At 39.8% G+C, this 17,443-nt stretch overlaps 2 protein-coding genes across 2 annotated transcripts; both read left to right on the top strand.

The window, feature by feature from the left end:
* Positions 1-18: 18 nt before the first annotated feature.
* On the top strand, positions 19-4,463 carry tctn2 (tectonic family member 2). The gene is made up of 18 exons (XM_083978775.1): positions 19-166; positions 336-449; positions 655-725; positions 873-1,074; positions 1,181-1,281; positions 1,386-1,585; positions 1,680-1,800; positions 1,892-2,045; positions 2,141-2,224; positions 2,305-2,427; positions 2,532-2,606; positions 2,715-2,813; positions 2,928-3,045; positions 3,141-3,244; positions 3,415-3,562; positions 3,692-3,832; positions 3,965-4,053; positions 4,322-4,463. Exons 1-18 carry the CDS (start codon positions 64-66, stop codon positions 4,441-4,443), a joined length of 2,169 nt encoding a protein of 722 aa, XP_083834901.1. The 5' UTR covers positions 19-63; the 3' UTR covers positions 4,444-4,463.
* A 1,109-nt stretch (positions 4,464-5,572) lies between these two features.
* On the top strand, positions 5,573-16,588 carry atp6v0a2b (ATPase H+ transporting V0 subunit a2b). The gene is made up of 20 exons (XM_083978933.1): positions 5,573-6,123; positions 6,419-6,497; positions 6,899-6,996; positions 7,246-7,383; positions 7,511-7,608; positions 8,214-8,340; positions 9,571-9,653; positions 9,759-9,852; positions 10,970-11,182; positions 11,531-11,681; positions 11,982-12,121; positions 12,304-12,461; positions 12,659-12,749; positions 13,200-13,318; positions 13,414-13,624; positions 13,724-13,843; positions 13,954-14,073; positions 14,188-14,305; positions 14,703-14,874; positions 14,980-16,588. The coding sequence occupies exons 1-20, from the start codon at positions 6,007-6,009 to the stop codon at positions 15,080-15,082; spliced, it is 2,550 nt and encodes an 849-aa protein (XP_083835059.1). The 5' UTR covers positions 5,573-6,006; the 3' UTR covers positions 15,083-16,588.
* Positions 16,589-17,443: the final 855 nt, after the last annotated feature.

Here is a 17,443-nt window from a genome sequence, read left to right as displayed (position 1 = left end):
ACAACACCAGGACACCACCGACAGTTTACAAATATGTCGACGTTGTAACGCGAAGGAAACCAAATGGCTAACGTGTCTGATAAGCTGTGTCCCTCTCTGTCCGTCTCACACCGGCTCATATATGTTTTACTGCTCTTTTCCGTGGTTCACGCTCAAAACACTGTTGGTAAGTAGGAGATACATACTGTATATACATACGCACACAAATGAATCAGGTTTAAACGTAGCTAACGTTACCTTAGCTAGTCCAAATGTGCTCACTTCAAAGGTTTCGTTCACTAAGTTACCAATTAACTTTGTGTAGCTAACAGGAAAGTTAACGCTGTGTTCAACAGTTTTTCGTCCGACCTATCTCGTTGTGACTGGACCAACGGTGTCGGCGTTTCTGCTGGGAAACACGTCGGACATCTCTCTGATACTGAGGACGGTGTCCCCATCCAGCACTACAGGTGAAAGATAAAAGAGACGTAAATAGTTTTATAGCAGATAAACATGAGGGGCGATGGGTTCACGATGAAGTAATGCTTGTGATTCAAATCAAAGGTGTTGGGGAATATTTAGTTGCCTGAAGGAAGGTAGTCATGTGACTCCAGTATGAGTGTGTTGTCTATTTGTCAGATGTGGTGGTGGTTTTATTTAATCTTTATTTTACAGGAAGCATTGGTCCTCCATCATGTGTGGCTGAGGAAACACAGTGGCAGCTCATACAGGAGCAGGTGGGAAAGGTAAGACCCCAGTCTCACAGCAGACACCATTTAAAAAAAAAGGTGAAACAGGAGACACTCAGATGGGATTTATGGTAATTGAAACAAAAAAATGGGTAGAGCTGAACATTCATTTTTCCTTATGTATCGTCATCTTTGTTGTCCCAGACTGCACTTCGTGTTCAGCTAAAACTGGACAGAAGTCTACGTTTGTGTGGAGAGAATGAGACAGACTCAGACTGCTGTCTTAAGCCACTGTGTGTCCTAGAGGCCCTTCAGCTGTCAGCATGTATGGGCGGCAAACCTCTGGCATCACTGCTGATCCAGGCACAGATACATGCCCTGCTGTTCCCTGTCAACGCCGAATCTGGTAATTCAAATGATATCATTCATAATCAACCATAATCTGCCTTAATGCTTCATGCTCTTAGAGAGTGCCACATTTGTAATAAATATAAACCTCCCATCCACTTCAGATAATAAAACAGCCATCCCAAACCAAGTGTACCAACCACTGGGCGCTTGTCCATGTGATCTCACATTCAGAGCATGTGATGTACGCTGCTGCTGCGACAAGGTATTATTCCATTAACATTTAACAAGTCAACAGTGCATTTTGTTTTCAAATCTGTTTCTTTCTATATTAATTAACAACGATTTGTATGTCCCTCCTCTTGTCAGGATTGCTCCGTTGAAGATTTGAAGCTGTTTGAGTCCCACTGTCTCCCAGGGCCCGTTGGTGGACAGGTCTCTCCCGCTCCAGATTATCAATGCTCTGTGCAATCCTCCGAAAACTCCCCAGACTGGTTTCCATTTCTATGCGTCAATTCTCCAACTGAAAACAACCCTTACCTTGGACTTTTTTACCATGGTGATACAATGTGAGAAATATTTGAATATATGTTCTTTTTGGTTGTCTGCAAGTCATTTATCAGTGCTTGCGCCATATTAACATTTGTCATTTTTACTGTCAAGCAAACCAAAGCCCAGCCCCAGCTTCCAGAAGCCTGTGTTGTCAGCTCCAGAGCCAGCTGATGTTTATATTCAAGGAAGTCCCATTTTAACAACGAATGACCAATACTTCACTATTCCCCAGGTTAGTCATCTGTATATATGATAAAGATTTGTTTATATACAGATTATACTTTGTACTGTATGTGTTGGTAATCTATGGTTCTGTTCCACAGAAAGCACTTGGACGATGTGTAAACAGTGCTCCTGTAGCATTTTTGAAAAATTTCCAAGTTAAATGTGTGACTCTGCTCCGCTCCTGTCCAACTGGATCTCCCCTACAGACACTTCCAGTGGATTTGAGGATTGAAGTGAAGAGTGGGCAAGGGGGTATGTCCCCTGCTAATCAGTTCTATAGCAACATTTTTGATAGATTCTGGTATATTTCATTTTTGTTTTTTTGTTTTTTTTCCCATGTATTCCAGGTGATGTTATTGTGGATGTAGCTGATGAGGTGGCCACTGACTTGAGTCAGTATATTTCAAGCACAGATGCTGTTGCCTCTTCAGGTATGGACATTACAACTAACAGCTTAAACTAACAACAAATAATGATCTTAATGTTGAAATGTGGTTATATTTCTCTGAAGATGAGAAGCTGGTATGTGAGAATGTGACCTTAGCGCTGGATTATAAATTCTACTGGGAACAAAATGGCATCACAAGGATCACACTGACGCGCACTGTTGGGGCTGTCACTTTAAACAGTGATGGTAAGTGCCCATGATATGGCTCATCACAAGTCAGTGAGTGATACAAGTTGAGAAATATGTTTGATGAAGTTTGGGCTGATATGTGCTTTCTGTCTCCTAAACAGTCATGTTGACTACAAAATATTCTGCTGTGTTTCTAAATGGAGAAATCGTGGGGGAGGTGAACTCAGGAAACCCAGGTGAGAGCAAAATAAATGTTGTCCTGATGATGAGTGTGGGAGCAAACCTTTGTAAATAAAAATAAAAACAGTTCACAGTGGGTAACACATAGACACTTTGAATGACAGGTTACCAGGTGGGAAGGCCTGTCATCGCTGGGATTGTAAACACTTCGGACGATAACACAGGCTCAATACAGAGGACAACAATCAACCTTTGGAAACCAGGTAAAACCTATTGAGTCACGTTGTCAATTGCTGAAATTGTACAGTACTGAGCTATGTTTACTTGAACCCAAACAACTTGACTTGAAGACGCAACACATTTTTCTGATCTGGCAGTGAGTGGAGGACTCTGTTCTTCTAATCAGAAGAAACCAGTTCTGTTTGGGGAGAATTCAACATCAGGATGTTTGCTACCAATCAGTCGACAGAATCTAACTCAGTGTAATCTCCTGAGGTCAGTAACTTAGCATGAGTTAATGTTTAATGTACTTATACCTTGGTGTACTTTTGTGTATTTGTGCTGAAATAGAATATGTTTTCCCCCTTTAGAGAGACTGTTGCCTCTCTTCAGGCAGCTCTGACTACAGCAACATATGTGTCAAGGAGTGGAAAACCAGATTCCTTTATTGTGACAGACTGGGTGAACATAAGCTGTAAGTAAGATCACGCATAGAAGTTGCTACAAAGTTTTCATTTTGTACAGACCATGCATATTTGGGCCATGGCATCATACATTTATGAATAATACTGAATGACACTTTTATTAAACCTGCAAATCATATTTAACAGTGTTCTTTTATTTCTTTTTCTGAATGGATTCCAGATGTGATGCTGAATTCAAGCACAACTATGGAAGATACTACAAGTTCATGCTATGGGATTTCATCCCACCAACATATCCTCATAAAGAGTCTCATCACTGGCATGGTAGAGGGTGTACCTCAAAGGGAAATCCGTGCTGTGCAAATCAGGTGTGCATCAATTTGCTTGTTTTACTAGAATGTAAATTCTATTGTATCACCACATGTTCTACTTCCCATTACATCGACAAAGCCTCGTAAGTTGTTGTGAAACAAGAGGCCTATTTTGTTCATTTCTAGCTACCACCCCTACACTTGGGTTATGGATTGTGGAGTAGGTGATGTCTCTCCTTGCGACCCAATGGAAACTCAGTTGTTCCCCATCACCTCCTCAGTCACCTTTACTGACATTCCTCTCAACACGGGACCACCAAAAACCAGGTGCTCCTTCAAGCACCAACACTGAGCTTATAAAGAGAACTGTTAAATTAAGCCAAGTAAATTACTTGATGTTTGAGATGCCTGACTATTTTTTACTTAGAGTGTGTTTCTCTGTTTGACCATTTTCTACAGGTTTCAGATCAACTTCACAGAGTATGACTGTGACAGGAATGATGTGTGTTGGCCCGAGCTGGCCTTCCCCATCACTAAATATTACACAGGTGAGAGCTCGTCTAATCATTCAGAAATCTATCCAGTGTTTTGTTTCCTTATGTAGATCAATTAATAAATTGTTTGTACTATGAAAGATATAATTATTCTTGTCAGCAATAGTGTATCTGAAAAGTGAGTGCAGTTGATCTCAGAGGGGAACCACACATTAAAAAAAAAGCCTCTTTCATGTCCTAAAGGTCAACTGTGACACATTTGTGCTTTAGTGTGACAGTCGATACTGATAATGCCAACTTATTTTACCTTTATCTTCCTCAGGTGAGCCACATTCCCAGTCTCTGGCGAAAGGCCTTATCCTTGTTTTTTTCTTTATCACGGCCTCAATTCTCGGGACTCCATGGAGACAGATTCGACAGGCATGGAAGAGTGCTGCTCTTTAAAACTCAGGAAAAAAATGTAGAGGAATGGCACAATGTGTTATTATAATAATATAGTTTTGTAAATATTTGTGCACCATTTTGAATAAAAATATTTTTTCTATTATTTATTTTAGACTCAATTCATCCATACACTTTTGTTCACAGTATTCTGATTTCCTGAAGTTTAAAAGTGATCCGGCCATGGGTTAGGCCTTTTGTGCAGTTTTCTAGTCTGATTTCAGTCCCACCTAACTTTTTGTTTCTTAATTCTCAGAGAGTTCTTAGTCATTGTGCAAACAGCATCAATCATCAAGTTAGTGCAGCCACTTATGATTCCAGGATTTGCATCTTTTTACACTGGTACCTTACTATTACTGTCTTGGAGGAGATACTGGTAATTATTTTGATTTTTGTAAAGGTTTTGGCACCTTACAAATTCAGTACATAGTCTAGCAGCCATCACAGCTTTTAAAACCTTCACCCGCTCTTCCTGCAAATACTTCAAGAGTTGGCGATAACAAGGAAACAGGAATTTTAAGCCTGTCTCACACAAGTTCTAGTCTTGGGTTTTCAGTGATTTGGGCTGTGAGACCGATTCATAAAGCTTATCCATTTTTCTTTACTGATTCATTGTCACATCGTCGACTCCTCAGTGTGTTCGGTATAATTTCTTGACTGACTGCAGGACATTTGTTCTCATTTGCTGCTATTTAGAGAAATCCCTCTGTGCAGTAGGGATATTTTGCCTATTTAAGCATTAAGTATATGTATACTTCTGCAGGGTGGCCAGACTAGTTCCTATTTTCTACATAAGTAAACACAAAACGGTTTGTTGCATCAGTCATAATAAAAAGTAACAGTTCATTACCATCTGAAGAAAGGCTTAAAAAATGATCATCTCTTTGTAATGTTTGCCACAAGAGTTGTATTTTTATTTCCCTTCACTTCAAAAATCAGCCAAATGAATACCACCTACATACTTGTAATTGTGCAGGAGTCTGAAGGTGGATCATGTATGCACCTGCAGTCAGCGTTCAGGGCCCATGAGAGTCCGCAATGCGCAGACTCGGGCGGGCGGCGCCCATTGGTCCGCGGCTCGTCCGCTGCTGTGGAAGTTGATCACCGTATTCAACAGTGTGAAGTGAAGTGACGTGGAGTACTATGGACGTGACAACCAGACGTCCTTTAAAAACTTCACAAACTATGAGAAGAGTCGAGAGCACGTCCGTGGCTGTGCAGCGTTAGCGGCTTCAACACCACCTTTCTCTTATTTTCACGTTCAACTTCGACGAAACAAGTTTTTCCACCTAACGTTAAGAAAAACAGTTGGTCGCTCGCCGGCTAGCTCATTAGCTACCAGGAACAGCTACTCTGCTCCAACGATGTCTATCTAGAAAGTCGGCGTTGTGCAAGTCAGAGAGCGTCTTATCACCGGAGCCTTAATAAACATGAAGAGGACAAAGAAAGACTCCCCTGGCCGCCGTTGACGTCCACGTCCACGCAGCAGTGTGACCGCAGCAGGTAGCCGGCTAACCACCGTTAGCCCCGCGGGCTGAGCAGGGGAAATATCACCGGACTGTCACAATGAGCTCCCTGCTCCGAGGTGAAGAGATGTGTCTGGCCCAGCTGTTCCTGCAGTCTGGGTCATCATATGACTGCATCAGCGAACTGGGAGAGCTGGGGCTGGTGGAGTTCAGAGATGTAAGTCCTGAAAACACGACAGGCTTCAGACGCACTCCTGTGTGTGTGTGTGTGTCTACTCTCATGTTACTGCTGAGTTGGCTAAAACTAGAAAGTGCGTCTAACTTGTACTGTGTACTTTAGTGTTGCTGCCATTACTGACTTTTAATCTATGCTAGAGCAGATATTGTGGCAAGCCATAGGTAAATCCTCAAGAGCACGCCTGTATATAAAATGCTGCTGCACTAGAACCTGCGGTTTGGTTAATGTTGGATAATGATTTAACTCTTGACTTGTCTGTTGCGTAATGTTTCAGCTCAATCCCAATGTGAACGCGTTCCAGCGAAAACACGTCAACGAGATCAAAAAATGTGAAGAGATGGAGAGGATCCTTGGTAAGAATGTATTGATTGAAGGTTGAGGTTTCCCTGGCCGGTTGTTGAGTTGTATTTGTAGTCAGGTCGGGGGAAGGACTACAACATAAAGCTCAGACAGGATCAAAACAAAGTTGTGATGAGACTGTTGAAGTAAAGCAGGAGCTCATGAATCCACAGAGGGCCCTCTCACTGAATTGAATTGGTGACCCTACAGTCATGAGAAATGTCAGCTGGTTGTAAATTTAGTTGAATGAAATGCCTCCCTGGTCAACCAAACCCTTCATTATTAGATTAGGCAAAAGAATAAGGCACTGTTAGACTTAACTTGAAATCCTTTACTGTTCAGACACTGGTCATGGTATTTGGAAATGTTGGAATGTTGTCATGTACCAGAAAAGATAAAACTTTATTTTTAACAGGATACCTTCTGAGGGAAATCAAAAAAGCAGACATCTCCCTGCCAGAAGGAGATGTGAACCCCGTGGCTCCTCTGCCCAAGCATGTTATGACTATAATGGTTAGTTACATGCTTTTGTATACTAATTTTAACGTTTTATGTAACATCATATATATTTGTGTGTTAAATCAGTGTTTAGTTACTTTTGCTGCAGTTAAAAGAATGTAATTGAGTACTGTGACTCCATTCTGTTTTTGTGTGTGTAAATTAATATTCATTGTTAACATTCATTCTTCATGTATGATTATCATTGTTATTATTATATCTCTGTCGTGTCAGTGATCACTGTGTATCGGTGTGTGTTCACAGGAGCAGCTACAAAGACTAGAAGTGGAGTTAGGTGAAGTCACCAGGAATAAAGAGAAGCTGCAGAAGAATCTGCTGGAGCTGACAGAGTACACACACATGCTGCGCATCACCCGCAACTTTGTACAGAGAACTTCAGAGGTTAGTGTCACACCATAAAGTGGCCCCATTTTTTACATCCTCATTTTCACCATTTTTATAGTTAAAAAGTTATTTTATTTTATTTATTTTTTGTCCTTACCCTTCTGTGTCTTGTCTTTATTTTTAGCGAGAGACTCTACAAGTACAGTACGAGGAGTTTCCCTTTCTAGAGAAAGACACAATGATGGACTACAACAGCATGCAGAGGCTAGGGGCCAAACTGGGGTGAGGGATGAAATTCTGGCAGCTAACCATATTAGTACTATGCAAATGTTTTTGTTTGCAGTATGAGTTTCATCTGTTTGTTTCTATATCACGGTTTATCAGCTGTCACAACTGCCATTGCATTATAAAATTGAAACAGTAATATCACTTTTTCAGCCATAATACCTAGGGGTGGGCCCGGGGGGAGTAAATGGGGTCCAGCTGTCCTGTCTTGCAACAAACAAAAACTGCACAAGCCACACAAGTTGCAATGACTGAAATGCTGCTTTGGCTGTTTGCCAACAACATGTTGCATACACAAAACCAGTGTTGTGGGAATTCCCTTTACTCCAAACAAGGAACATATAGATTTAGTTGAGTGTGTTTTGGGTTGACTGTGAATGTGCTGTACCAATAAGTTCTTAAGGGAAAGACAGCTGACCTCACAGCTGCATTTCTGTGCTGCCACTAATATGCTGCAACATAGAAAGTCTCCCTGCTACAGTAGACTGTGTGTATTATATCAAGTGACACAATGTGACATCACTGATATATGATTGTTCATGTGATAACAAAGCTTTGATTGCTGTCATGTTGGTGAATGCTCTCCTGCTGCTCTCTTGCAGTTTCATCTCTGGGCTCATTCAGAGAGTGAAGATCGAGGCCTTTGAGCGGATGCTTTGGAGAGTCTGTAAAGGCTACACCATCCTCAGCTATGCTGAGGTGGAGGAGTATCTGGAAGACCCTGACACGGTAGGTCTCTCAAGGCAAACCTGATCTGGGATTTGTGCCAAGGTTTAATTACTTTTGTTACAGTGTGAGAAATGAAATATCACCAGGGAAGACAGCAGAAAGGTTTTCATAAATTTCTGGATGCCAGAAGTTACCTTGGTACAAGATAACAAATTAGATTCATTTGAATTAATTTACTGTAAATCACTTTTAATAACAGACTTTGGTTCTCATTCAATGACAGATCGATCCTCAGAGGAGTTCTGTCAGATTCCAGTGTACATGATAAGGATTTTTATTGGACTAATCTGCTTTCCTTATTAGGTTTTGTAAATATCCAAAATTGATCTCAAACAATGGAGAGAATTTAATAATACTCATTAATCACACAGTTTGTATTGTCACAATTTACTATAACAGCAGTTTAGCATAATCGTAAAAAGCAGTGGATTATATTCATGGTCTTTAGTGTGACAAACAATATCGTTGTCACTTTCTTCTGTTTATGTTGCCAAAGTTTTGTTTACTAAACAGCACAGAGGACAGTAGGGTTGTAAAGCCAACAACAAAAGGGAGGGATCCAAACCTGAAACGGCTGTCAAATGTGTATTTGTTAAATGATCTGTTGTGGACTGTGCTTGTTGTCCTTGCTGTTCTCATCAACAATGGGGGTGCTGTGATCTTGTCCACTCACACTGAGTGACAGCACTAATCCAGTTATCCATTCCCTCTGCTTGGCCAGAAGGCAGGCATGCAGCGCTGCCACCGATCACTTGTGGAATGTTGGGACACTCTTCACAATCAGTGTTAACGTGTAGTTGTGAAGTAATGTGAAAGTAGGAGGCCTGACATGAAGCTAAAAACTCCACCAGTCATAATATTTAAAAATAAATAAATAAAAGAAACAAATCAAGTCGAGAAATCAGTGCTGCTCAGCTGTTTCCAAAGATAAGAATTACATTTCAATCAATCATTGTTTTCACAGATAAATGGACATGTTTTTCATGTTTGTTTGTTTTTTTAAAGTATATTTATTGGGGGCTTTTTATTGTCTTTAATCGATTGCACAGTCGAGAGAGAGAGACAGGAAATGCTCTACCAAGCTCTACCAAGTGAGCTATATGCCGCCCCGAATTATGTTATTTTTGAACGGAAACTGTAACAGTTATATGAAGATGTTATTTGGGTGAGAAATCACACTTCAAAAAAAAGAAAGTTAATACGTATCATGTGCCTACTTTCTCTTTGCAGGGGGAACCTACCAAAAGTGTGGTGTTCCTGATCTCTTACTGGGGAGAGCAAATAGGCCAAAAAGTGAAGAAGATTTGTGACTGGTAATTATTCTTCATACTTTACCATACCTCTACTTTTTTCCTCTACTTTTTACTTGCCTCTGTAGTAATATTTAGTTGTGAATGACACAATGTTTCCCTCCACAGCTACCACTGTCACCTGTATCCCTACCCCAGCAGCAATGAGGAGAGGAATGATGTTGTGGAAGGACTAAGAACTCGCATTCAGGACCTGCACACGGTATGTTTCACATTTTCTAAAATGCCTAATCACGCAGACATTTAATTAGTGACAGAAAACAGATCTTATTCTGTTTGTCATTCACTGAAGGTGTACTTTTAAATGCTTTTGTTATCGTTTCCCTGTTAAAATACAACCAGTGGTGTAAGATGAGAGCTGTCCAGGATTTTTTTTCTTTCTTGGTGGTGGGGGTTTAAGATAAATGTACTAAATTGAAAGACAAACTCAGTTGTTCCTCTTGTGAGCCAGTCCTGGCAGTTACATGGTCAGTTGAGTTTCTGTATGGGGCAGTCAGTGCACCGTGAATTATTTGGTAACCTTCAACCCACTGTGACTGAAAAATAGAGATGCACCCACTCCCTGTGGCACATGATCAACATGAGGCCTCAGCTGAAAGTTGAACTCTTTTTTTAAAAATCCATTTTCATCCTCTCCCCTCTCCCCTCTTGACTTCTGTTTTCTTTTTTCTTTTTTGGTCTTTTGTTCACACTCAAACTCAAAAATGCCTCTTTTTTTAAAGAGGGACTATGCAGGATTTTCACCTTAACTATGCTACATTTTTACCATAATTAAACAGCTTTGGAGTAATTGTGATGGTTAAATAAATAACTTGTAACTTATAATAAACTTTAATAATAAACTTTATTTGTATAGCACCTTTCAAAACAGTTACAAAGTGCTTAACAGATCAAGTAAAAATAAAAACATCAAACCATTAAAAACATTAAGAAAAACATTAAACCAAAAAGGGGATAAAGGGGAGAATAGAGGCTCTTTGCCTTCCACATAGCGTTTTTTTTGGCCACCGACGCGGTGTCCCAGCTCGTCTTGGCGGCACCACAACGCAAATGCACCCATAACCCGTAATCTCTTGTTTATAACAGATAAGACAACACAAATATACACATTGTGACAGGTATATGATATATAAAGTTATCCACCGCTCCATGGGTTGCTTTCTCGCCGGCTTCATTGAAAAGAAATGCACATGGCTGGGTGAAGGGTTAGCAAAACAGCTGAAAAGCGACCAGACTTGCATGTGTTATTTTAACCATTTCTTGAAAGTCATGAATATCTTCATATATGATCTAACGTGTTAATCTCTTGCCGTGTCCAGGTGCTTCACAGGACAGAGGACTACCTGAGGCAGGTCCTGATCAAGGCTTCAGAATCAGTCTACACCTGGGTTATCCAGGTCAAGAAGATGAAGGCAATCTACTACATTCTGAACCTGTGTAGTTTTGACGTAACCAACAAGTGTCTGATTGCTGAGGTGTGGTGTCCTGTCAACGACATTCCCAACCTGCGGAGAGCCTTGGAAGACGGATCGGTGAGGAAACTCTTCACAGAGTTGATCTGCTTTCAACCTGCATCTGATCTCACAATAGGATTTTTTTTTCTGTTTATTTAACCAGGGCAGTTGCTTCATGAATTGTGATACTGTTATCATGAAGGCATGTACTGCCTCTGGAACTGCTTTTATTTTGCCCTCTTTAGTGTTTTGAAAAAAAAAAAAAAGTTTAGGCGAGGGTACAGAAAGACCATTGTTAATTCAGTTTGCTTTGGACAATTCCCATTCAGTGCTTTCTTTTCAGTGCTAATCAAATCTTTCAAGATTTTACAATGGAATTAATTTATGGGCAATTGCTGACATTTTGCGTAAACATTGATATTTCAGAGAAAAAGCGGCGCGACAGTGCCTTCCTTTGTCAATCGTATCCCCACCAACGACACTCCCCCCACCCTGATAAGGACCAACAAATTTACCTCTGGCTTCCAGAACATTGTGGATGCCTATGGAGTGGGCAGTTACAGGGAGGTCAACCCTGGTGAGTAAGATCCTGTTTCGTCTGTGATGTAGTAAAATGCGAATGGGCCAAACGAAAAACAGAGCCACAGCTTTTTTGTTTTTAGCCAGAAGTTTTTACAAGGTCTCATTGTACTGTATCAGAAATTAAAGATTAGACAGTAACAGTCTTGTGTTACACATGGGAAAAAGAAAAACAACCCCCCCTAACTGTTTCAAACATTTGTGTGTCTATTGCTAGATTTCATTATGTGGTTGTTTTTATATATATATATATTTTTTTATAGTAGTGTATTTCCCCCCCCCCCTTGCTTATTTTCAGCTCCTTTCACAATCATCACTTTCCCTTTCCTGTTCGCTGTAATGTTCGGGGACCTGGGTCATGGACTTATCATGGCTGCCTTTGCTGCCTGGATGGTGCTGTGCGAGAACAACCGCAAACTCAAAAACACCAGGAATGAGGTGAGAGAGCACTCCACAGCTATTTTTTAACTGGTCTGATACTGTACCGTTGAATTTTCTCATTCATCCAGGTCATCGTTCATTCATTCATTTAAAATCTCACTTCTGTAACCAAGCAAATAGCAGCATGTAGCATACAGTGTGTCTGAAGTGTAACTGTGTGATTTAATGGGCATGTGCAGATCTGGAACACATTCTTTGAGGGGCGTTACATCATCCTGATGATGGGCCTGTTCTCCATCTACACTGGTCTGATATACAATGACTGCTTCTCAAAGTCCCTTAACATCTTTGGTTCCGGATGGAGTGTGAAGTCCATGTTCACAGAGAAGGTGTGGAAGTGAGTATTTAATGACAAGAAGGACATCATTCAGGCAGTTAAACCAAGAAAGCAAGTCCAGAAGTGCATACGTATTTTTAACTGTGAAAATGAATGAACAAGATGCATTCAGACATACAAAGATAAGATCACATGGATGGATTTGTTTCATAGTAATGTGATCTTGACACATCTGTGGTTTTATTTTTGCCTCATAGTAATGACGTTCTCCGTGAGAACCGTTTCCTTACTCTGGATCCAAATGTTACAGGAGTTTTCAAGGGACCGTATCCTCTGGGAATTGACCCAGTAAGTAGAGAGTATTTAAAAACAATACATTATATTTACGACATAATTTGCCATATAATGCCCAATATATACAGATTGTATCACTAAAGTTTACACATGCATACATTTACAAGCATGTTTTTGATTGCATACAAAACTGCTGGGGAAAAAAGAAATGCTGAAGAGAACTTTGTTTGTGGTTAATATCCCAGACGACGCTGAGAAACGCTGTCATTCACAGAAATTGCAGATCAAATTGGTCGTATTCTGAAACACACTTAGCATATAAAATATTTTCAATTCATGCAAGAGTAATATTCCCCACTAGAGTTGAAGGATCACTTCCTGGAACAATAATTTAGCTATTATAAAGCTACTATAGGTGTTCTCAGTGAGATTTAAGTAGCATTGCATTAACCAATCAAACAACTCATTGTCTAATACAGTGTGTGTCATCCTTCTTTTGCAAAGATCTGGAACTTGGCAACCAATCGCCTAACGTTTCTGAACTCCTATAAGATGAAGATGTCAGTGATACTTGGCGTCATACACATGAGCTTTGGGGTCGTCCTCAGCACTTACAATCACTTGTGAGTATGAGATTTCTTTCTTCTTTATGTATGTATGCTACAGTTATTAATAGCCTGACTCATTTTTGTTTTTGTGTTTTTAAAATAAAAAACAGGCACTTTAGGAAAAAGTACAACCTGTACTTGGTATTTCTCCCTGAGCTCCTGTTCCTGCTGTGCCTCTTTGGCTACCTGGTGTTCATGATATTCTACAAGTGGCTGGTCTTCTCTGCTCACAACTCCAGACACGCCCCGAGCATCCTCATCCACTTCATAAACATGTTCCTCATGCAGGGTGACACAATACAGCCTCTCTACCCAGGACAGGTGAGAAGCTAATGTGAAGCTCCACTGCTGCAGCTGTATAGTTCTAACTGAACAGATAGATCTGAACAATGTAACACAATGTTGTTTTGCATCTTTCAGACTGGCTTGCAGGTATTTTTGGTGGTCATTGCTGTTCTCTCAGTGCCTGTCTTACTCCTGGGGAAACCTCTCTACCTTTACTGGCTTCAGAGTGGAAGACACCGCCTGGGAATGTACAGGGTGAGTGTTTCAAATGCATGTCTTCCAATTATGTGAAAAAAACATCTCCAAATATTTGTCCCTCTAACTGTGAGTATGCTAGTCTGATTACTTTGGCTGTGTGTACTTAGGGATATGAGCGCGTGCGTCGTAACAGTGAGGAGGAACTCTACCTGATGAGGGCCCATGACATGGAGGAGGGCAGCAGTCTCAGTGATCTCTCTTCTAGCGGAGAGCACCAAACAGAGGAGGTCTGGTCAGCAGAACAATTAACCCACTCATCTCAAGAATCCCCATAAGCAGCCATTGTTACTTTTTGCAGGTTTCTGTCAGTGACACTGAACTTTGCTTTGTTGTTGTAATAGTTTGACTTTGCAGACGAGTTCCTGCATCAGGCCATCCACACTATTGAGTATTGCCTAGGTTGCGTCTCCAACACAGCCTCCTACCTTAGACTCTGGGCTCTGAGCCTGGCACATGCCCGTGAGTATTATGGTTTGCATTTTCACATATTTATTTTGCTTGTTTGTCCTTCAAACCTGTATAAGCACACACTGAACAAAACTGAATGTATGAAATGAACACAACAGCCACTCCACATTATTTAATAATAAATGGTTTACATTTATATAGCGCTTTTCTATCGATACTCGATACCCACGCACAGAAACTATATTCATTCATACCACATTCACACCAATGGTAGTAAGCCAGTGTGTAGTGTAGGAAGCGTTAAATGGAAAACTGCTTACAGGACAGTCTTAAGAGGGCAAGAACGAGCAGCCATTTCATGTTGCTGATATTGAGAGTATCAATAACTTGGATTTACCCTGTAGTTCCCTGAAAGATGATGCACGTGCTCTTTTCTTCACTCTCACAGAGCTGTCAGAGGTGCTGTGGACCATGGTGATGCGAGTAGGACTTCGAATGGACACTACCCTCGGGGTTTTATTCCTGTTGCCTGTGTTTGGCCTGTTTGCTGTTCTCACTGTATCTATCCTTCTGGTAATGGAGGGTCTGTCTGCATTCCTTCATGCGCTCCGGCTGCATTGGTAAGATAGCAGGACCTAAAGTACCTGTGTTATTGACAGGAGCAAAGTTCTTTGAATTATCTCTGTGTTTTCTGTTTATAGCAGCTGTTTTCTTTTCTTCCTCAGGGTGGAGTTTCAGAATAAGTTTTACAGCGGGACCGGAGTCAAGTTTTGTCCTTTTTCCTTCTCTCTGCTGCCCTCCAGCTTTGAGCAAGATGGGTTACTGTGAAGGGTCTATCTGGTAATACTGTTAAGTGGTAAATGGAGCCAAAACAAACCAGCAGGGTTCTGCGCTCTTACAGACATATTCCAGATATGTCATGAAGTGATTCTGATTTTTCTTTTAATCTTTCGTCATGCAAGAAATTGTATGGTGATCTTAACAAACTTTGGACTTAAAGCTGTCCTCCAAACAGTTCGTTGAGTGTGTTGTTGACAAATTACTGTTGCAGATGTCAGGCATTATTGGAAACAGTTGTTGTCTCTTGGATGGAGAACCACATCCCCCAAAGAATAGATGAAGAGAATAAATAAGTCAAAAAGATAAATGATTTGACTTACCAGTAATAAGCAAATGGTTGGCCCCAAGCTTTGACTACACAGATGACACTGACAGGATACATTTGTTGTTTTGTGGGACATACTGATTAAATAAGATGGATGGATAAAATAACATCTATCTTTATCATCTCTGTATTTATTTATATCAGTTTCCCTCCAGTTCTTCTCATAGCTGATTTTAGCATAATTGTGTATATTAATGCTGTTATGTTTTTTCACTGAGTTTAAGTTTTGGCTGATCTGGTCTCCATACACTGGGTAGTGAGCCACCTTTCCAATACATAGTACTTACTCAGCTTTTGTTGCACTGACTGCCTTATTGAAGTACAGCCAAATGACAGCATACTGTATCATTCTTCAGTTTCCCCTTGTATTTCTACTTTGTGGTACCAAAACACTGCAAAGAACCTTTTACTTTTCAGTATTGAAAAGTGCTTGGGCAGATGTGTGATGAGATGTACATACATTGGCAGAATTATTTTTTTAATTTATTCTATTTTAAAATGTTGCTTTAGAATTAAAGATGAATGTTAATATGGGATATGATTTTTTTAAATGCATTCACAGTGTTGCCTATGCGTCCACTTAGTGTACAATTTAACATTCCATGCATGAAAACTTAAATCATGAGTTGTTGACCCAGCTCTGTTGGTCAGGAGCCCCTTTGAAAGATCTTGTATTGACATACAGCACAGTGGTTGGGCTGCAGTAAATCTGATTAGAATAAGATTGAAATATGTACTAATATCAAACATTAGTAGTATTTGCTAATTTTGTGAATTTGTTAGTATTGTATGAAATTGGAAAGGGTTGTTTTTTTTTTTTTCCAAGGGCAGGAGAATTGTCGTCGTCATCACATAAATGACTTGTCTGCACTTTTTCAATGGCAACAAAGTTTGCTACGTAAGATACTGCCACATGTTATAGATGAGTTTGTCCGTTGGGTTTTAAAAGTGGCGCAATATGGTTTCCTATCTTGGTGATACAAGTTAAAATCACTGTTTTACTGGGCCAGAGTGGTGTTTCATTAGCAATCATTTGCCATATTTAACACTGAACTGTTATTGATTGGTTGAATGGGTATTATACTTTCCTCTAATGCAGCCCTAATCTTGCAGTTCATTTTAATATTAAGATTAGTCTTTGTTTTACTGTCAAACACTCCATGCCCCAGTTCTTTTGGGAAAAACCCTCTCTTCGTCAACATGTCAATAAAAAATAGTATATGTTTGATTTGTTTTTCTGTTAGTGTTTTTTTCTTTGCGCCCATAACTGCGTTTCTGCTCTGACGTCAACAGGACATTTGCCCTAATTGATTAACTTTTTTTTTTTCAAGCTTTCAGCATAGACTGGCCTAATTCATCAACTTAAATCTATCCTTTTGGAAAGAAAATTATTTACTTTGGGGGATGATGCCATTGTGAAATATCATTTGTTTTAAATGTACACAGACACTTTGACTATGAAAGCAATGCTGTATACTTGAGTGGTTGCTACTGTTTCTTACTGTATCTTTTTGAGCATCTAAAATTTGCTAAATTTGTTGGATTCAAACTGATTATAGATAAGTCAGTTGAGCCAGTGATTTCTGATTAGATTCATGAGTTTTTTATTAATTAAAATGGCTCCTCAAATCACATCTTTGTGTATAATTGACCTACAATATAGGCCTATTAAGGACGTGGTTTGTTACAATACATAAGAGTTTAAGTAAGTTTAACAGTAATTATAATGAGAAATCAAAAATATAATAATTTCCTAAGTAGTACAAAATTATTTATTGTACAGTTTTTATGTATTCATTATTGTGTACGGTATTTAATTATATTGATTTAATTAGAAATTGTTGATATTTTCCCCTATAATATCTAGCCATGTTTATGTTCAGGTTGGTTTTATTTGTTTTTTCATTCATTGTCATAGTGTGCAACTACAACTCCATCATATCATTGAAAACAATCTTTTGATTAATATATCAGCTGAGGGTTTCAGAATCAGACCTGTGGTCAGTTTAACAGAGAAAAGTCGC

This window comes from Trachurus trachurus (assembly GCF_905171665.1).
Source record: "Trachurus trachurus genome assembly, chromosome: 9".
In the NCBI taxonomy this organism is placed as follows: Eukaryota; Metazoa; Chordata; class Actinopteri; order Carangiformes; family Carangidae; genus Trachurus; species Trachurus trachurus.
Note: the sequence above shows the minus strand (reverse complement) of the source record. Positions and strands in the feature narration are given on the sequence as shown.